The sequence below is a fragment of the Stomoxys calcitrans genome, chromosome 4 (genome assembly GCF_963082655.1).
Source record: "Stomoxys calcitrans chromosome 4, idStoCalc2.1, whole genome shotgun sequence".
Classification (NCBI taxonomy): Eukaryota; Metazoa; Arthropoda; class Insecta; order Diptera; family Muscidae; genus Stomoxys; species Stomoxys calcitrans.
This window is the reverse complement of record NC_081555.1, coordinates 78,571,683-78,594,054: the sequence shown is the minus strand read 5'-3', so window position 1 is coordinate 78,594,054 and position 22,372 is coordinate 78,571,683. Positions and strand designations below refer to the sequence as shown.

General features: G+C 34.9%; 1 protein-coding gene across 2 annotated transcripts in view; it reads right to left on the bottom strand.

Annotated features, from left to right (window-relative positions):
* The window catches only part of LOC106086554 (teneurin-a), a 1,121,402-nt gene that overhangs the window by 147,290 nt on the left and 951,740 nt on the right, over nt 1–22,372 (bottom strand). For both annotated transcript variants that reach the window (XM_059366919.1, XM_059366920.1), the window contains 2 exons: nt 20,913–21,098; nt 9,390–9,536 (listed from right to left, as the gene is read on the bottom strand). In XM_059366919.1, coding sequence (XP_059222902.1) covers nt 9,390–9,536; nt 20,913–21,098 — 333 coding nt within the window. The remainder of the gene's footprint in view (nt 1–9,389; nt 9,537–20,912; nt 21,099–22,372) is intronic.

Below are 22,372 nucleotides of genomic sequence, written 5' to 3'. Positions count from 1 at the left end.
CGAACGTATATATGGGAGCCAAATCTAATTCTGAACTGATTCCGAGCAAACTTCTTAGATAATGTAGTAGTCTCGAGGATAGCGTTGTGCAAAATTTTGGCAAAATTTAAAGTGAAAATCGGGCGATATACATATATGACAGCTATATCCAAATCTGCGGCGAATTCTGTGAAATTCGCACCAGTAATATTGAGAGTCATAAGAAAATCCTTCCGGCAAAATTTCGACAGAATCGGATAACAAATGATAATTTTTTTGCAATATTTCTCAAAATCAGACGAACATATATATGAGAGCTACATCTAAATCTTGCTGTGACTCTAGAAGTTAAAATCGGGCGATATATATATATGAGAGCTATATCTAAATCTGAACCGATTTCAATGAAATTCCCCAGTAATATAGAGAGTCAAGAGAAACCCCTTCCTGCTGAATTTTGAGAAAATCGGTTAACAAAAGACAATTTTATTGCAATATTACTGGAAATCAGACGAACATATATATGGGAGCTATATCTAAAACTGAACCGATTTTGCCCAAACTCTATGTATATTGTGATAGTTATCGAGGAAAGCGTTGTGCAATATTTTGGCAAGATTGGTCTATAAATGTGCTTGCAGTGGCTCTAGGAGTGAAAATCGGGCGATATTTATATATGAGAGCTATATCTAAAACTGAAGCGATTTCCATGAAATTCACCGGTAATGTCGACAGTCGTAAAAAATCTGCTTTCCTGCCAAATTTCGAGAGAATCGGTTAACAAATTACCATTTTATTGCATTATTAATGAAAATCGGACGAACACATATATGGGAGCTATATCCAGATCTGAACCGATTTCAATATGTTTCGTCTCTAGGCCGGAAAACATGTCTGTACCAAATTTGAAGACGATCGGACGAAAACTTCGACCTGCACTTTGTACACAAATTAACATGGACAGACAGACGGACGGACGGACAGACGGACATAGCTAAATCGAATTAGAAAGTGATTCTGGGTCGATCGGTATACTTATCAAAGGGTCTATCTCTCTTCCTTTTGGGTGTTACGAACTAATTCACTGAGTTATAATACCCCGTACCACAGTAGTGGTGTAGGGTTTAAAAATATAGTTTCTTACAAACTTATTTGGGTTTGAACGACTATAACGCATTTTTTAAAGATGTTTTTATTGCCTTCAAAAGGCCTTTATTCCAAAGACCTATTTAATTCCACATCTGGATTATTGTTGAATTTGAGCAACAACAACAACACTTGTGATGCTTGATGACGGCAAAGCTGATGCTGAAGTTGACGCTGATGGTATGTTTTTACTTTTTTTCTCTTCTTCTGCTATTCTTTTTTTTAACTGTTGTGGCATACCTTTACAAAAAGACAACAAAAACACACTCTCAAAATCATGTACATACATGTGCACAAACATGTGCATTTCTCTGCTGACAAGAAATGAAGTACACATCACCAAGTATGTAAGGATTTGTGCTTTGGTGTACCCTGTATATGAGTTGGCAGTATGCAAGAGCACGTATTACTGTAAGACATGTTTTAAATATTAACCCTTCATGTATTTGTTCAATAAACAAGGCAATACAATCGGCACTTACATACATAGGTACAAATATACATCTTTCTTGCATAAACTTTTGAAAGATACGAATGTGTGTGTAGGACAAATTGCAAATATATGTGACATTCCTATAAAAAAAGTATTTTTTTTTAGCGTAGGGTTCAGCTATGAGTTAAAATACCAAATTCTGAGTGTAGGATCCACGAATGTATTTCCTGTTCTGTATGTGAAATAATAATTTCTGATAAACCTACGATGACAAAGGGTTCCATATTTACTAAACCTTCCTAAGGGAGGTATAAAACGGTAACGAATAACGATCTAAATATCTGTTTCTGGTACAAAATTCGTTGCAGGCATTTCATGAGATCGCTTAGTTCGAAGGAATTTGTAAAGTATTTGGCATTAAAGGTATTTGGTTCTTAGAAAGTTTTGCGTTCGAATAGTCTGAAGTCTTCAACAGTCATCAAGTAAGCTTCATAGAACATATTGAAGATTCAGGTAGAATGAAGTGGAGCGAATTTTAAAAATTACTAAAGCTTCAATTTTGTTGTCTAATTCAATAGATGTATCTAGTCCCAATATTAAAAACATAAATTGATTCCATGTCGCGGTATAAAGACGAAACTCTACTATTACTTTCACAGAAACACCTTACTGCATAAAGGTGAAACCCTAAGTCTCCGAAGGGAACAATGACTCTTCCAATTTTTTTTTGTTAAACATAAAATGCCAAAAAAGCATTGGAATATCGAGGTGATATGGGTATATACAATTTTATATACTTTCTCATACTTCTAATCTACATTTATGTTTAAGATTAATTTTGTCATGAGTGGTATATATAACTGCTGTGTTTTTGTTTAAAGTTCAACGTGTAAACATTTCTAAGTCTTCTCTGATAGAATTGATCTCTCCAATAAATTTCAAGTTAGTGAAATTGCATTCACTTAAGGATTTAATGTACAAGTCTTCCCTGACTTTTGACTATAAATTTGGAATTTAGATTTGTATTATTCGGTACGTTGCCTTTTGTTGAACATCAAATACCAACAAATTGGAAACTCAAGGACTTATGGACCTTTATGCAATTTTTAGAGTTTTTTAATTGTAATAGATATCTGCTCTGTTTTGTGGAAAGTGAAACGTGTAAACATTTCAAAAGCCCCAAATGAGAGCCTAAACAAAAGAAAACAAATTTGCCTCTAACCACACCATTGGTACATTTGTTCCACTGCATGTTGTGCGTTTACTTCTTATAAAAAAACGTGGTAAATTTTTAGAACTTAAACCTCATTATATCCTTATGTGGATATAATGTCAATAAAAATGTGAAGTAATTTCATACTAGATTTGACCCGTTCCCGAATAGGATTTCTAAATAAAAAACCATACCTCTAGCCACAACGCACAGTGTGTTCATGAGTTCATAGTAAAGTTGCTAAACAAATAGAAGGCGTTAAAGTAGGTGTATGAAACTTGGCACATATATTTTTTTATTATTATAAAAGACTTTGGATCAAATAGGACCATATAGGTCCACGAGTTCGAATAGGACCCATATTAATCAATCTTTCCATTCTATTTCCCAAAATCACTAAATGGTAATTTTCTATCCGAGTAACCTCAAACAAAGATTTATTTTGGGCCTCTCCCCAAGCAATGCCGAATATTGGCCAAATCGGATAATTTTTCTCTAAAGCTGCAATATAGACTGATCTCTCTACAAATATCCGATTTTTCAGCCGATTGTGCTGAAATTCGGATCAGTACCGAGTATGATCCAAATCGTACTATATTTGAATAAATGGCCATATCAACCGATCTTTCGATTTTGGGTCTTGGAAGCATAAAATTATATTTGTCATCCGATTTTGCTGACCTGAACATACATTTATTTTAATCCTCTCTCCAAGTAGTCTATGAATCCAATTGGGTAATATTTGCGCATATCCTTTAGAACTATTTAAACCATTTTTTACTACAATTTTAACGATCCTCTGGCGGTGGGTCTAAAAAGTTTAATAACATTTGTAAATGCAGGAAAATGCAGTTGATGCTTATACGGTCTTAAGAACACACTTTTTAAGGCTTAAAAACCAAAAAATTAGGGCAAACTTTTCAAAATTCACTTCCACGAGTTTGTCTTACTTCAGTTTTGGGTAACTGTAAATTCCATATAATCAATATTTATATAAAAAAAATACTGTCATATTATTTATATCCCAAACTGACTAAGTTTTATGCCGAGCGTTACACTTGAGATCAGATGCAACCTTTAATTCCTCATTAAAAAAGCATTGCCAAAAAATATTGGATTTGAACCCATGTATACACAAAAATTCTTCATATATTCAAATTAAAATCAATTAACAGTAATTGGAATGTTCTCTATTAAACTGCATCCATAACTTTTCATTGGGAATATGCAAACTTTTGCCATTTTCGGCCACGGCCGTGACAATACACAGAAAAAATATACACCGAAAATTGACCGATTATATTAGTACTGACTTACAAAAAAATTTTCAATCATTAATTACTTTAATTCAATTATTAATTACAATTTTCAATTATTAATTACTTTAATAATTTTTGTCATAGAACTTCGATTTTTGTTTATTATGGCAAGTGGTTGGTAGGCTTTGATTTATTTATATTTTTAAGCAATATAGTTGATGTTATATAAGCAATTTTATCCAATGAAATAAAAAGTTTTTTATTCATGTGAAAAATATTAATTAATTGGTTTATGGAGTTAAAAAAAACTACTTTAATTGGATTTTTGAGCTTATTATATTTCAAATTGCAAAATTGTTAATCAATAACACAAATTCCTTTTTAGGACTGATTTCAGCAAATTTTTTAATTGAATGTATGAATTTCTTAATTTGTACATTTGTGCCACTACATGTTGTACTCTATATAAAATACTCAGTGTTGTAGCTGTTCTAAGGGTGTGGTTAGAGGGTGTATGAAAACGGATGGTGTCTAAGTGATGACAGATAATTATATACAAATATATATAATTATATAATTTAATTTTTACTCCTCTTCCAAACCAAAGTTACTTTTGACTTATATTGTCCAGACCGAAATTTTGATTTAAGGCAGGCATCTAACACTTTTCCCTACAAATTAACTTTTCTCAATCTCCTCGCATCTAAATAAATGTCTAACTTGTACCTACTGCCACTTTTACGACAAAAAAGGTACTGATGGATTGTATAAAATTGAAATGCCTCAATATTGTCACAACTTCTTTGCACGAGAATCCTCGTCATCTCATTCACATGCATAAAACAAAAGCATTTCCACAAGAAAAGCAACAATAACTTGGAGTATCATAACAGTAAAAAAAAAAACACCATGGCACTTTAAGCAGAAGAGCAGATGGAGAAAAGAAATCAGAAATATGTTGCATATGAAAGTGTTGGGTCTAAAACACCCTCTATGCCGAAGAGAAATTTTAAGAAGGGGTTAGACATTTGAAATGCCCCTTCTTAAATGGGTAATGGGCATGTGAAATGTGTATGCTTGCTCCTAAAAGCATTTAAGGATATTGTTATGTGATTCGATTGTATGGCAAGTACTTGAGGTCTTCTGAGGTGAACGATTGTTGTTGTTGTTATTATTCTTACTCTTAATGCTGTGTGATGTTATTCTTTTTTTTTTTGCTTCTTCATTTTCTTTTGTTTAGCAATAACAATCTGCTTATTTCAAAGTTGATTTAAATTTCCGTTGATTTCCCTTTTACTTTTGATTTTCTTCCTGCTGCTACTGTTGTTGTTATTTCTCGCACGGATTTGTGTTGAGTGTTTTGTTCTTCTATTTTCTTGATTTTTCATCATCATCATGTTGTCGTCGTCGTCATGCCATGGAGGAATAACAACAAATGAAAGCTTTTAGCACCTATATAACAATTTGTTTTTACTGTTTCCCAGTTGCCAGGATATGCCATGGGAGCAACCAACAATAAAATCATTGGTAACAAAAAAATATCACCAATGTTTCATAAGTGAAAAAATACACAACATCAGCATTAGCAATTGGTGTTCGTTTCCCATATTTGCGTATGTGTTTGATAAATATTTTAACATCGTTTGTTGAACTCTCTAATAAAGGAAGCACATCCTGTAACACATACTTAAGCTTCGACATACATACATTCGCAATTTTGCAAAGATACAAATGCCTGCATTTTGATAAAATGTAAATGATGAGAATGACAAAAACGAAATAAAGCTAAATTACTTGGGGAATGTCTCAGGAAATGTCAACGTCAAGTGTGCAGAGTGCCAAAATCCGGAACATTGTCAAGTGAAAAAGGATATTGAAGATGGAAGTTCTGTTGTTGACTGAACATTAAAATTTAAATTATATCCATACAAAAAAAATTATAAATAAAAGTTCAAAAAGACGGTACTGTCCACCAAATCTTGTCCAACTGAAATTATGATTTCTGTTAACTAGGAATTAGAGAATATCATAATTACTTAGAGAATAACATGCGACAAATTTAACCAAACGATTTTCGGTATAATCGCAATAACGGTTAAGAAGTTATAGACATTTTAAGTCTATTAAGTTAAATTTGGGAATATGGCGTTTTAATTGAAAGGCTTACTATAATTTCCTTGCTATTGGAATGAGGCCACCTTTTCTTTCGTGTTTTCTCATCCATGAAATGAGTTGTTAATAGTACGAACATGATCCGCATTTCGTTAGTTACACTTATGGTGAAAACAAAGAAAGAAAATAGTGTTGGATCATCTGTTTCGCTAAACGTAGTGAAAAGGTAGTTACATATCTACCAGAATACTTTTCTAAGTACTGCTGCGGTGATCCAGTTTTACAAAGGGAACCCCCAGCCTAGAAAGCACATTAATCAGGTCTGAACATCATGTTTGGGTATAGCATACAGAGTAGCGCCTACAAACTATAGAGAGAATGCCGCTCTTGGAGACTATGCTCAACCTTTGAAATAACACTAAGTGAGGTTATTATTTGGTTAAAGGAGGTCAACGCCTACACAATGCAAAATACCTTTGCACAATGATCAAAACTTTTTCAAACCCTTAATAGGCTATTAAAGATTTGCGAATAAGGTTAGTGGTGCATATTAGAAGTTTATTGAGCCTTCATAACATTTTGTAAATAGGGCTGTTAATCTTTGGAAGACAGCTATCTAAATCTTTGCAGCATAAGCTCATGTCAATGAAAACAGTTTTCTATATATATCAATAATAAACTGTTATCTGTTATCAAATCCAGATATTGAAATTTTTTTGGCAAAAAGAAAGTGTTTATTTTCAAGTATTTTTTGCATGCTAGGGCGAAGATAATTGTTTTCATAATTGCTCGTTTGTTTCTCTTTCAAGACGAGCTTAATAATCGATTTTTTTTGCAATGGAAAAATAAAGCGAGAGATCACAAAACACCAACCACTTTTTATGCTTTATATATTTTTAGAATCCAAACATTACTAAAATATTGTTCATGTTCACCAATAACTGTATACCCATTTAGTTATCTTATTGAGCATCAATTTGATCCTTTGTACAACCCTAACACTACATATTATATAAAGTTATTTTAAATCAGTTCAACGACATACTATTGAGAGATCAAGCTTACATTTGCTTAAAACTATTTCCTGATTTACCATAAAGTGATTTTGTTTCCTTTTTCAATTGTTCAATAAAAACGTATTATTTGAATAGAATTTAGAACAATATTTTGGATATATGGAATACTCATTCCTAGAAGAAGAACGAGTATGCCATATCCATAACATTGTTCTATACATAACAAATCGTACTAAAGCAGAGCACACAAATAGGATCATAAGCTCCCTGAAAAAAAAATCAACAATACAAAATATATATAAGTTCCCATAAAAATCTGTATGTCTTAAATGTCTGTACCTGGTTTGGCAAGTACTCGAATCTTGGGTTCCAAAGATTCGGCCCGGCCGAACATACCACGTTTTTACTTTCGGAAGTCGGAGTCTTGGAGTGGGAGTTGGGCAATATTCCCTGGAGTCAGAGTCGAAAAAATAACCTCGCCTCCAACTCCGGACAATATTAAAAAAAAAAATTCCAATACAAACAAAAAATCATACAAAAAAATTCATTAAAATTTTGTCTTTAGAAAAAATTTTTTTGAAATCATGTCTTTAGAAAAAATTTCATTAAAATTTTCTCTTTAAATTTTGTTATATTGTCTTAAAAACAAATTCGTTGAAATTTTTTCTTTAGAAAAATGTCATTGAAATTATGTCTTTAATAAATTGCATTGTTTTTTTTCAGATACAATTAGATTGAAGTTTTTTTTAGAACAAAATTTGTTAAAGTTTTGTCTTTCGAATCATTGGTTCGAAATTTTGTCTTTAGAAAACATTTTATTGGAATTTAGTCTTTAGAAAAATCTTATAGAAATTTTGTCTTTAAAGAACGTTTCATTGAATTTTGCCTTTCGAAAAAATCTTATTAAAAGTTTTCCTAAAAAAAAAATTTTGGAAAAATATCAATAAAATTTTGTCTTTGTAGTCTTGCTTTGAAATATTGCCCTTGAAAGTGTACTTGAAATTTTAGGTTAAACATTTTTTTTTAATTTTGTCGTTTAAAAACTTGTGATTGAAAAGCTCATATAAAAATGGTATTAAAATTATGTCTAAAGAAAACACTTCATTGTAAGTTAGGTTGAAAAGAGGGTGCGAATATTAATCCGTCTCATGCCACTATGGACATACATCTTAGCCATTAGCCAGTAATCGGCTTGTTGTGGGCTCTAAAACTAAAAAGCAATCTCGAAAAAATTTAAAGTTAGGAATTCGGTGCTACTTACAAAATCCTTAATTGTTTTCCACACCACTCCCCTATGTTGGTTCATGTCTGGTATAGTGTCCCCACTTAAGTTCCGGTATCTATTAGACGCGAAAGCCGGGGAATGACAAAGTAAATGCTCCAACGTCTCATCGTCTTCCCCGCATGCCCACACTTGCTATCACTTGCCACACCGATTTTGCATAAGTGAGCTCGTAGTCCTATGTGTCCCATTATGATACCAAAAGCTACACTGACCTCCTTCTTACTTCCTTTCAGTAATAGCCTCTTCTTTTCACGATCCGGATCACCCCATATGATTTTCGTCGTCCTACCAACTGTTTCCCCCAAATCGTCTGCTCTTTCTTCGACTTAATTTCTAGAGCCCTTAGAAACCGAAATTTCTATTCGATTAAGTTGAAATTTTTTACGTAGTGTTTGTTAATAACTTGCATCATTAATGGTAAGTGTGGTTCAAATTGGTGTATATCCTGATAGTAAGTAACCGATCTCCCGATTGAATATCTTGAGACCCTGGAATCCGATATGTTTATCCAATGGGGCTGTTATACGTGGTATTTTATTACGACATGGAATAACTGTGCGAAGTAGGGTTCAAATCGGTCAATAACTCGCAATAGCTCCCATATTAACCGATCTCCCGATTTAACATCTTCAGCTCCTGGAAGCCCTAACTGTTGTCCAATGTGGCTAATATTTTGCACAAAGTGTTTTGTTATAACTTCCAACAGCCATGGTATGAATTGTTCAAATAATTCCGATTAGTTTTCTACGGCCCCTAGAAGCTTTATTTTTTTTTGTTTATTTAGCAGAAGTTCGGTACGTAGAGTATACATATGCCCCTCCAATAAGTTCACTTGTGGAAATAATTAGAAGAATCCATGCAGGTGGGTTCGCAAAACTCGGCCAAGCAAGCTTTAACTTGTTCCTGTTCATAATATCTTATATTTATATATGTTGTCTTTACTTACCTCCATCATTATCGATATTATCCTTGCAATTCATTTCCAATGCTATTGAACAGTCCGAACCTGCCCACCCTTCAATGCAATCACAGCGATATTCACCATTTTCCAAAGTGCATTGACCGTGACGTGAACAACCATTTTCACAACCAGCTATAAAGATAGAAAGGATACGAAAAAACGGGATTTCAGTTTAAAAAAAAGAAATAGCTTACATTGCAAAAAGTCTTTCACTATAGAATAAATGCATGCATTGTATATGTATATGTATGAAATATAGCCCTGTGTACATAATTAATGAAAAATCAAGGTTCAATGATTTAAAACTCAATAAACGACATGAACTCATTCATACAAATGAACTCCAGTTCAAGTAACTGGCGAAAAATAACGACAAAAAAAACTAAAAAACAACGAATTCCCGAACAGTGAATGAAGAATAAATTATTTATTCATTGTAATTTTCTTTTTCTACAATCCCTGCAGCAATGCTGGGCTGGTTGTGTTTACCATTTTGGGTCGTTGCACCGCCAGCAATTGGGGTTCGTTTACAGAGGCAAAATAATGACTTTAAATCGTTAAGGGTGGTGGAATTTTTTTTATTGCTGTTTTATTTTTTTTTGACGTTTCAATTTTAAAAGAGAAAAATATAGTTGTAGGGATTAGTTAGTTCAATTTCAATCAAAAAACCTTTTGTCTTAATTTATTGCTCTGCCAAAACTAGGATGTAATTTTCCAAGAATTTAATAGGCACTGAACTCGTATTTTCCATTCGATTTATACAATTTGATATAGTCTCCATATATACCGATATCCCTATATTATGTCTTCTAAGAGGAGACATTTGAACTGCTGTTTTATGTTAAATTTGACTATCATGTATTGTGATCTCTGCGATATGGTACTAAAACCAACTTCTTGATATATTTATTAGCTCCTCCTTTACACTTCCACAAATATACAACCCGTTGATTTGGCGCCAACATAAATTTGGCTAGAGATCTTAATGAGATATGTATCTGAAGGAGATAAAAGCACATTGAATTGTTCCTAACCAATATATTAGTTTTTGGAAGTGTAGAGTCGGAATGTGTTATTAAACCAGTAAAATTCTATGAGTCTTCTATAAAAGCACTTTGAACCTTTCGATATTATTGCAAAGTTGTTGAACTCATACATATTTTGGGCAATCAATTTATCTAATGAACCTAAATTTTTAAAACTTTAAAATCTCTGTTTGATTCACATTACGGCTACAAACCCCCTAAAAAATAGACAATATGAACATCCGCCCGGTGATAAAACAGACATATGCAAGGCGTACTTAATCATCACAGATGATGTTATTTGATACAAATACAAATTTTGCCCATGAACATTCCACTAAGGAACAGTTGCAAACTTCTCACGTATCAATGAGTGCAGTCCTATTCAATTTTAAATTCAATGATAATGGGTCTCCTTTTTATAGCCGAGTCCGAACGGCATGCCGCAGTGCGACACCTCTTCGGAGAGAAGTTTTACATGGCATATACCTCACAAATGTTGCCAGCATTATGAGGGGAAAACCACCGCTGAAAATTTTTTTCGATGGTCTCGCCAGGATTTGAACCCAGGCGTTTAGCGTCATAGGCGGACATGCTATCCTATGCGCTACGGTGGCCTCCAATGGCCGGTGGCCGATGTAATTTGATATGTACAATAATTTTTGAATTCGCCTTATAAATATTTAAACTTCAAAACAAGGCGTATTTATCAGGTGACCGCATCAACCTAGCTAAGAGAATTTGAGAACTCATTCCAACTCAACCCAAACATCATAGACACTCAAAATTTATGCAAGAGTCGGTTCCGCCCGGCTTCTCACTGAGACTCTTTACTCGATACCGCTTATTGTCCGCGACTGCCGTTGCAACTACTGTATGGAGCATTCCACTATCCGCAACCAGTGGACGCACCCGGTATCTCGAAGCTCAGCTTCTCGTGACAGCAACGAACACCACATAGATCGGACCGCAATGTTGCAGCCATTTTTGTGGGCAAAGCCTCTGGAGCCAATTGGTATTTTGAACACTTTTATACCCTCCACCATAGGAGGGGGGTACACTAATTCTAACTACTCGAAATATTCGTCTGAGACCCAATAAAGTACAATATATTCTTCTTGATCGTCGTGACAGTTCATGTTGATCTAGCCATGTCCGTCCGTCCGTCTGTCGAAAGCACGATTTTAGTGTAGTTCCATGTTTTGATATAGTTGCCATATAAACTGATTTATATGGAATGAAATTTTGCACAACGTATTGTTCAAATCGGTCTATAACCTGATATAGCTGCCATATAAACCGATCTTGGGTCTTGACTTCTTGATCCTCTAGAGGGCGCAATTCTTATCCGATTGGAATGAAATTTTGTACAACAGATCCTCTCATGACTATCAACATACGTGTTTATTATGGTCTGAATATAGGCTGATACAGCTTTTTTCCCTAAAAAGAGATGCTGGGAAAAGAACTCGACAAATGCGATCCATGGTGGAGGGTATATAAGATTCGGCCCGGCCGAACTTAGCACGCTTTTACTTGTTAAATATGTGTTTTCTTGACACCCAAAAATTAATAAACTTCTTTCTTGCTCTGATTGGTCGAAAAAATTTGCCGAAAAATTTCTTCGCCCTGTTTACAAATTTTGACATATCAAATTCCCAAAAATAATGCTGTGTTATAGCAATTCGCCAATGCGACCACCTTATTAATTACGCCTTGCTTCAAAATAAATATTAAAAATTGATTTTTGTGTATGTTGCTATTTTGGTTTTTAAACTTAGGTTATATAGTGGTACGCACCTAACTACCTCAATCGCTATCAGCTTCTTAGGTTTATTGTGTCGCCCCCGAAATAGATTCAATAAGCGCTGAAGAACAGAGACAAAATTTACGGCGGTACAATGCCAGATATTAGAGGGAAGAAGATAAGGAGCCAACATGCATGACAATAATAGGAGCCAGGCGGACTGAAGAAGTTCCCTCCAATCTGCCATTTCTAGTTCCTATTGCAGTGAAAAATGACGAAAATAATTTACACAGGAAAAAAGTTGTTAATTTAGCCATATTCCTGAACCAATTCGGGCAGTGCCACAATAGGTGCACAACCATCAACCAGTGCGATTTCAAAGTCCTGACATTCCAATTGCTTATTAGAAGCCCTATCAGTAGTGAGAGCAATAGCTCCAGCTCATCTAGGAGAGGTTCCCTGAACACACCAAATTACTTCATATTGGCGAATAGCACCAACTTTATCTTTCAGGAGTGTACGTCAAGCCCATTGGGCAATCTTGGCCAATTCTGGTAGCCAACAAACTTTAGCCCCCTCCTTTTCAAATGACCTAAAAATCTCACAATTATCCAAGAGCCCCAAATATTCCTATTGGGGCCCTTTGCTAGTAGTATGCTAATTATCCTTCCCATCAACATCGTATGAACCCAATTCTGGAGTATTCCTTATGTTCACTAGAGAGTCATGCATTTGACTCATGTGTTGTGAAGAAGGAGTTAATTAACATTTGAGTGTCAAGCAAGAAAAAAAATTTTTAAATGTTCAAAATTCCCATTAGCTCCACAGGTTTTACAGATAAAACCATCAAGAAGGCAGGTTTAGATAGTTCTCATTAAGTTATTGTAGCGATAAAATAGCTAGGAAGTACAGACCAGGGTAGTTCTGGCTCAATTCCAATTGAGCTGGGATTTTTTCTAACTTCATAGGGGTGTGTTTCGATTGTAACTAGAGACCATACATACATGTGTCAAATGCATGATTCTCTGGTGGACATGAGGATTCCTCCTGAATTGAGTTCATACTGTTTTAACGGGCAGGATAATTGGCGTACCACTAGCAATGGGCTCAAATGGGAATATGGGAATATGATCACCTATTGTGGCATTGCCCTAAAATTGCGGGGGTAGACGCAGGACTATGGCTTAATGAACACCTTTTACCTGTCTAAATTATTTCCATGCACATAGTCCTCTCGCCATTCTTGACTGCAATAGGGTTTGATATGGCAGCTAGGAGGAAACTTCTCCAGCCATCCTGGCTTCCATTATTGTCATGCATGTTTGTTTCTTATTTTCTTCATTCTAATGTCTGGAAACGTACCGCCGTAAATTTTGTCTGTGTTCTTCGGCTCTTTATGAATCTTTTTCGGGGGCGACACAATGAACCTAGTTCCCTGAGTGAAGCTGATAGCAATTAAGGTTGTTAGTCAAATTTTCCGAAAATTTTAAATATCACAGCGAATTGAATTTTCCTTGCTCTGTTTACAAATTTTGACATATCAAGTTCCTAAAAAAGATGCTTTGTTGTAGCAATTCGCCGATGCGGCCACCTTATAAATACGCCTTGCACATATGTATATAATAACACGTCATCGACATGTCTCTCTGAGAGGATATAGCAAAAAAAAAAAAAAAAAAAAACAAGGCGAGAAAAAATTAAAAAACACGCTATTTTGAAAAGAAATATCATTTAACTGGGAATTGATGAAACATGTTTTGGCATATAAATGATAAATGAAAGCGAGAATGTGCTTTTATTTGTAAAAGTGATTCCATTTATTTTAATCAGAAGTAACAAGACACAAAGAAATAAAATTCGTCAAAATATCAAAAGTGTGTGCTTTCTTTTTTTTTTGATATTTTGGAAATTGTAGCATTTTTTTAGGTAATGTTAAATGTACATGTTTATATTTGCATACATATGTGTCTGCACACTTGTGTCAAACTTTTGTAACACATAAAAACATTTTTAGCAAACATATATGTAACTATATGCATGTGTCTGTAAATGTGCCACTCTCTCTCTCTCTTTCTCTCTCTAAATATCTCTCTACGTAGTATGCATATAAAAGTTTATGGCCAAAATATTTTCAATAATGTTGACGTGTGCAAAACCAATAAAACTTCCGTTATTTGTGAAACAGAAATACCGATGACAATAAACGAACAAAAAGACAGCAACACCGAAAACGAAATGTCGAAAAATAGAAGGCAATTTTGAAACAAGTTAACGACTTTTTGTATACTCAACAAGGCATGTTGAAATACTTTTGCTTTCGCGAGGGTCGCTATAAATATATTCAGAGGGAAACATTATAGTAAAATATATTCAGAGGGAAACATTATAGTAAAACGAAGAAGAAATATCGGAAATCAAAATTTTGACTAGCAAAAGCACGTTACGCCTAGTCGGGCCGAATATGATATACATTCCCTTATGGATCGCATTTGTTAGTTCTTTGGATTTGTTTATAAAAAGAAACGGGTTTACTTTTTGTTTTAAGAAGTCAAATCAGTAACTTGTTTTATAGGACAGCCTATATCTGGTTGTGTATAGAGAACATTTCTTGAAACATTTAGCCCAAATAAGTTAAAATTGCCAGCTATATCAAGTTTGGCGTATATGACAGCTATATCAAGTTTGGGACCTTTCGACAAATGATGGACGGACATACCTGAAGAGTAACATATAACTTTCAGGATGTTTTCATTTGGATCTTTAAACAACGTCTTTTATAAAGCTAGCAGCCCTCGGATATTGTTACTTCGTATTTATATTTTGCTTCTATTCTGACTGTCACTAACACGAATATGTGCTCAGTAATATTTATCCTTGATAATGTAATGTCGTAATACTTAGGGACATATCTATAGTGGAGAGCACTTGAATGACAAGCAATTTAGGACTTCCTCAGCCACCACAAACAAGTATTATCAATATAAATGCTAAAGTGAAAAGAAAGAGCAAAACGAAGAGACTACAAACAAAAATACGGTATATTACTGTTGCATGACTAAAAGTGCCATAGTGCCAAGATACTAAGGGCTAGAATGCGATTCCCTATTTTGCCAATCTTCAAAAAAAAGAAAAAAATACTTGAAAAAAAGTTTTAACCAGGCCCTTTAACAAAGTTCTCTTGCTACTGCCTTACAAAATGGCGGGAATTTTAAAGATAGGGATGGTTATATGTTTTGTGCATGACACATGTTACAATGACATGAGCAAAGCGTCAAATAGTAAGCTTTAGAATGATGCGAAAAATAGTAAGGAAAATAAACAAAATATTATTTTCTGTCTCTCATTGTTGTTATGGTCCTTTTTTGTTGCTTGAAAGTTAGCTACATTTGTCTGTGTAACTAATTTCTGTCACTGTGGATGGGTTTCTTAAGGCGCAAGTAATGTGTGCCATCAAAATGACATTTGATGTTAAACCCTAAACTGTGGGGCAAATGGTTTTAAATTGATGACGTTGTATTCTTTAAATTGAAAGGTATGTGTGAGTTACATAGAACACAAGAAATACATTTCTTAAGTAAATTGTTTTGCTTTATGCCCACCACCATAAGATAGTGAGTATTTATTCATTTTCTTATTCCGTTTGCAATATGTAGAAATATTAATTTTCGAATAGCACATAATAAATACGCAACCCCCAATTATTGTACCCACGCACGCAAACTTCCGAAGCAGTAAAACTAGCCGCTTGAAATTTTGCACAAATACTTCTTATTAGAATGGTCGCTTTGATTGTAAATGGGCCATATCGGTCCACGTTTTTTTGTATTTTTTGTATAGCTGTCATATAAACCGATCTGGGGTCTGGAATTTTGGAGCCGCTAGAGGGCACAATTCTTTTCCGATTTGGCTGAAATTTTGCATGAGGTGTCTTATTATGGCTTCCAACAACTATGCTGAGTATGGTTGAAATCGGCCCATAACCTGATTTAGCTGATATCTGGGGTCCTGACTTCTTGAGCCTCTAGAGTGCGCAATTCTTATCCAATGGCTGAAAATTTGCACGACGTGTTTTATAATGACTTCCAACAACTATACCAAGTATGGTTTAAATCGGTCCATAACTTGATATAGCTGCCATATAAACCGGTCTTGAATCTTGACGTCTTGAGCCACTAGACGGCGAAATTTTTATCAGATTTGGCTGAAATTTAGCGTGAGGTGTTTTGTTATGACTTCCAACAGCTGTGATAAGTATGGTTTAAATTGGTCCATAACCTGATATAGCTGCCATATAAACCGATCTTGAATTTTGACTGCTTGAGCCACTAGAGGACGCAATTCTTATCCGATTTGGCTGAAATTTGCACGACGTGTTTTGTTGTGACTTCTAACAACTGTGCCAAATAAGTTTCAAATCGATCCATAACCTAACCCAATAGCTGCTATTTAAACCGATCTGGGATCTTGACTTCTTGAACCTCCAGAGGGCGTAATTATTATCCAACATGACCTTCAACATATATGTCAAATATGGTCCGAATCGATCTATAGCCTGATACAGCTCCCATATAAACCGCAATTCTGATTCCAATTGGCTGACATTTTACGCAATGACTATGGTCTCCAATCGGACCATAACTTGATATAACTCCAATATTATAGCAATTCTTTTCTTTTATCGTTTGTTTGCCTAAAAAGTGATATCGGGAAAAGAACTCGACAAATGCGATCTATGGTGGAGGGTATATAAGCTTCGGCCCGGCCGAATTTAACACGCTTTTCTTTTTTTTTTTTTTTTTTTTATTTTAGCAGAAAGTGGTAGTAAAGTACACCGTCATTTTTTAAAACATGTCTTATTTAAAAATAAAGTATTAAAAGTATGTTCTCTTTTATAAAGGGTGATTTTTAAGAGCTATTGGAAAGTTATTCAAAAGGAAACACATTAAATTATGAAATCTTTATTTGAATCGATAGTTCGGTCCATATAATTTAAGGTTTAAAGATTATTTCATGCAAATGTTGTCCGTGACTGCGCCTTCTTCCGCTTCCGAACGTAAAATAAAATGTTCACCGATCTCGCCTCTCAATAAGTCCATTGTTACGCGTGCTGTGTGGTATGTGGCACCGTCTTGTTGAAACCACATGTCATTCAAGCCAAGCTCTTCCTTTTTGGGCAAAAAAAGATGGATATCATCTCTCGGTTGCGTTCACACTTCACAGTTACGTTACGATTCGCATCATTTTTGAATAAGTACGGTCCAATGATGCCAGCAGCCCATAAATCGCACCAAAATGTGACTTTTGCTGGATGCATTGATAGCTTTTGCAATGCTTCTGGCTGATCTTCACCCCAAAACCGACAATTATGATTATTTACGTACCTATTGCCAAAAAAGAGCTTCGTCGCTGAACACGATGAACTTTCTTAGTAGAGCACGCATTTTGATTATAAAATTCGATAATTTGCAAGCGTTGTTCGTTTGTAAGACGATTTATGGCTAAATTATAGGCCAAACTGAAGATGTTTGACAGCAAACAGCAAAACACGAAACGTTCGTGAGCTGTTTAAACCAGTGTGCCAAAAAGATAAAAATCACCCCTTATAATGAAGAACAAAATTACAAAAACAAAGTAAAGCCATACATTCAAGTAAAATGTTTTGGTCATTTGAATAGGACATCCTAATTAATATTAGTATAGACATAAAGGTTGAAGTCAAATGTTATTATTGTAGAATTCTTAATTGAGAACTAAGTTTTTTTTTTCAACATATTCCGTAAGTAATACCTTCATCCTTTACCAGGATGACTTGCTTTATCTTGCTTGATATAAAACCTTGTATCTTCCTTAGAAAATCGGATTTTATGCTAAACCAGGATGGTTTTTTCGCCCTCAAAGAGTTATGTATTTTTAAAGAAGACTGTCTTTCCAGTCCATATATATAAATGTATGCTTAAATTTTGTTTGATATCGGCAGCTCAATCAAGGATATTTAAGGCTAGTCTAAGAATAGTGCTGTTGTCAGCCTATATAAAACCACTTTCCGTTCCAATTTTGATATTTTCAACATCATTTTCGACGTCTCTTAAAATTGTAGCAAATAACTTCTCGAACCCAGCTTGCCTTGTTTGGCTATTAGTGAATTCTTTAGCTATTAGTGCTCCTATTTTAACAATTAAGGACATAACTCGACCCATTTTGCAATATTTTATTCGATCTTGAAATAATTCATACAATCGGATATTGTCCGACACCATGTTTGTCAAGCTATCTTTTTATACCCTCCACCATAAGATGGGGGGTATACTAATTTCGTCATTCTGTTTGTAACTACTCGAAATATTCGTCTGAGACCCCATAAAGTATATATATTCTTGATCGTCGTGACATTTTATGTCGATTTAGCAATGTCCGTCCGTCCGTCCGTCTGTCTGTCGAAAGCACGCTAACTTCCGAAGGAGTAAAGCTAGCCGCTTGAAATTTTGCACAAATACTTCTTATTAGTGTAGGTCGGTTGGTATTGTAAATGGGCCATATCGGTCCATGTTTTGATATAGCTGCCATATAAACCGATCTTGGGTCTTGACTTCTTGAGCCTCTAGAGTGCGCAATTCTTATCCGATTGAAATGAAATTTTGCACGACGTTTTTTGTTATTATATCCAACAACTGTGCCAAGTATGGTTCAAATCGGTCTATAACCTGATATAGCTGCCATATAAACCGATCTTGGGTCTTGACTTCTTGAGCCTCTAGAGTGCGCAATTCTTATCCGATTGAAATGAAATTTTGCACGACGTGTTTTGTTATTATATCCAACAACTGTGTCAAGTATGGTTCAAATCGGTTCATAACCTAATATAGCTGCCATATAAACCGATCTTGGGTATTGACTTCTTGAGCCTCTAGAGGGCACAATTCTTATCCGATTTGAATGAATTTTTGCACGAAGTATTTCGTTATGATATCCAACACCTGTGCCAAGTATGGTTGAAATCGGTCCATAACCTGATATAGCTGTCATATAAACAGATCTGGGGATTTGACTACTTGAGCTTTTAGAGTGCGCAATTCCTATCCGATTTGGCTGAAATTTTGCATGACGTATTTTATTTTTACTTTCAACAACTGTGTCAAATATGGTTCAAATCGGTTCATAACCTGATATAGCTGCCATGTAAACCGATCTGGGATCTTGACTTCTTGACCCCTAGAGGTCGCAATTATTATCCGATATGCCTGAAATTTTGTACGACGGATCCTCTCATCACCATCAACAAACGTGTTTATTATAGTCTGAATCAGTCTATAGCCCGATAAAGATCCCATATAAATCGTTCTCTCTATTTTACTTCGTGAGCCCCAATGGGCGCAATTCTTATACGAATTGGCTGAAATTTTACACAGGTCTCCAACATATCAGTTAATTGTGGTCCGAACCGGACCATATCTTGATATCGTTTTAATAGCAGAGAAACTCTTTTCTTATATCCTTTTTTGCCTAAGAAGAGATGCCGGGAAAAGAACTCGACAAATGCGATCCATGGTGGAGGGTATATAAGATTCGGCCCGGCCGAACTTAGCACGCTTTTACTTGTTTTTTCTCCCACTGTGCTCACTACCTCCATGATTGTTATCTAGAAAACGTTTCACTTTACTATAAACATTAACAAAAATTCCGTATTTTGTGCGATAATGATGGTTTGGCGATGTCTCCCCATTCTGTGTATGGTTCTTCCGTCCAGACGTGTTGTGCCGTTAGCAAACTTCCGGATCCCTGGAAGCTGTCTATACAGGGAAATACGTATTCTGCATGCAGATAGGAAGTAAGGTAAATGTTGTATGCTTCTCTTTTCTCAACAAGCATTTGACATTGAAGTAAAACTAATGTCTTTCAATGTCTGTGGAATTTTTGCATATTTGCTCTTATTTTACCCTGTTTGTCTTTGTTAGACTGCGATGGTATGTGGATTTTTTAATATTCGAACATGTCTCAACGTGTCACATTATTTGCAATATACCAATAGCATATAGCACAGGCAGCTGACAAATAATAGCTTTCCTATTACCAGCAATAATTGAGAAAATGGCATAAAGTGTCATAGATGTAACACAACAAAAACAAAGCTGGTATGTTGGGACATAAAGTATAAAATTAACAAGCAATTTACGCCAGAGTCTTAAGTTGGATTAAAACATTGAAAATTCTCTTTTAAGGAAATATTAACATATGCTTCAATCCTTATATTTTATTGCATACTTTGAGACGCTCCAAGGAAGTGAAATGTTGGGACAACTCCCAACACCCAACAAATTTATATTAACTTGTTTCTTTTTTTTTTTTTTGGTTGCTGTGCTTACTGCCATGCATACAAACTGGAACTAATAAAAGTTAGCATACTTTCAATACAAAAACTATTAGGAGTTTGAAATTGCTTTTCCGTTCTATTCGTTATATGTGTTGGCAAATTTTTTTTACGTTTTCTTTTTATCATACAGCCACTCTGTGTGCATTAGTTTTATTTGCCATTGTCTGCAAAGTTTTAAATTTGATTTTATTTATATTTATGTGATACAAAGGGAGAACACCATAGTTAGAGTGTGGCTTATGGTCGGGGTTTTGTTGTCGTCAAAATTCAATTGAACACTTTTTATTTGAAGTTCAATAAATATTTTTTTTATGTTTATTTGTTGTGGTTCTTGGTTTTATATGACAACAATTTTTTTTAATACTTACGCAATGTACAATGTCTGCCATTCCATCCTTGGGAACAAACACAGGTGCCATTTTTGCATTGTCCATGTTCCGAACAGCGGGCATCACAGGGCAATTGATCACATAGATTTCCAGTCCACCCAATATTACAGCGACATTTGCCAGATTCACAAACACCATTGGGACCACAGTCCAAGCTGCATACAGCTGTAAATCGAGAAGAGTGAGTAAAGAAAAAAATTAGTTGTAAGTTTGCAACAAAGACAACAAATTTAAGCATATTTAAGGGCGATAAGATAAAATATTGCATATTTTTAGGTAATTCAAAGAGATTAAAGATATAAAATATCATGTTATTCAAAAGGCATTTTCAATTAGAAAATTAGTGATTTCAAACAACTTTTCCGAAGTCTTATAACTTTATTTTTACCTTTTTGCTTTGCATTGGCAAAATAGAAAGCGATTCTTGCCGAATTTCGTTAAAATCGGTCAGTTTTGGATACAGCTCCCATGTATATGAATCTACATCTACCGATATTTACTTATATGCCTGTACAACAACGTTTGAATCGTCGTCGATCTGTACAAAATTTGAGTCGGACTGATACGTTTTCCATATAATCACTTCTATCAAATTGCATTCAAATCGGTGCAGACTTAGTTATCGATACCTCGCAGAGGTATCGCCCAGTTGTAAAGCCCATACATTCTGCACGAAATTCAACATTTATTGTTGCATTGCAAATTTCGGCCATGAACATTCCACTAAGGAACAGGGGCAAACTTCTCACATATCAATGAGTGCAGTCCGATTCAAGTTTAAGCTCAATGATAAGGGGCATCCTTTTTATAGCCGAGTCCAAACGGGATGCCGCAGTGCGACACCCCTTTGGAGAGAAGTTTTACATGTCATAGTACCTCACAAATGTTGCCACCATTAGGAGGGGAAAACCACCGCTGAAATTTTTTCTGATAGTCTCGCCAGGATTCGAACCCAGGCGTTTAGTGTCAAAGACGGACGTGCTAACCTCTGCGCTACGGTGGCCTCCATTGTTGTATTACCCATTTGAATACTTCTTTCAAATTTCATTTAAATCGATTCAGATTTGGATATATCTTCCATCTAAACATACAGTACGAATAATTGCAGGGTAGGTATAGGGTAATATATTGTAAGTTATTGAAGGGTATTACATCACTCGAATTTGGATATTCTTTACTTGTTCTTTACTTTAACGTCACTTTAAACCTAACCTAACGTAACGCATGGGGAAGCGATACGAGGTAATTGACCATGAGAACGAATGTCATTAGAATGAAACGTTTTTCATTGATTGAGAAAAAGAAATTGGCGGCACACACCATAAGTGGACGCTTCGGCGGCCGGTATCTCTGGGCCCTCCCACAGTTCATAACTTGCTTTTTCTAGTATATATGCTTAGAATACACAAGGAAATTAATGTGGAATCTTAGGTTAGGTG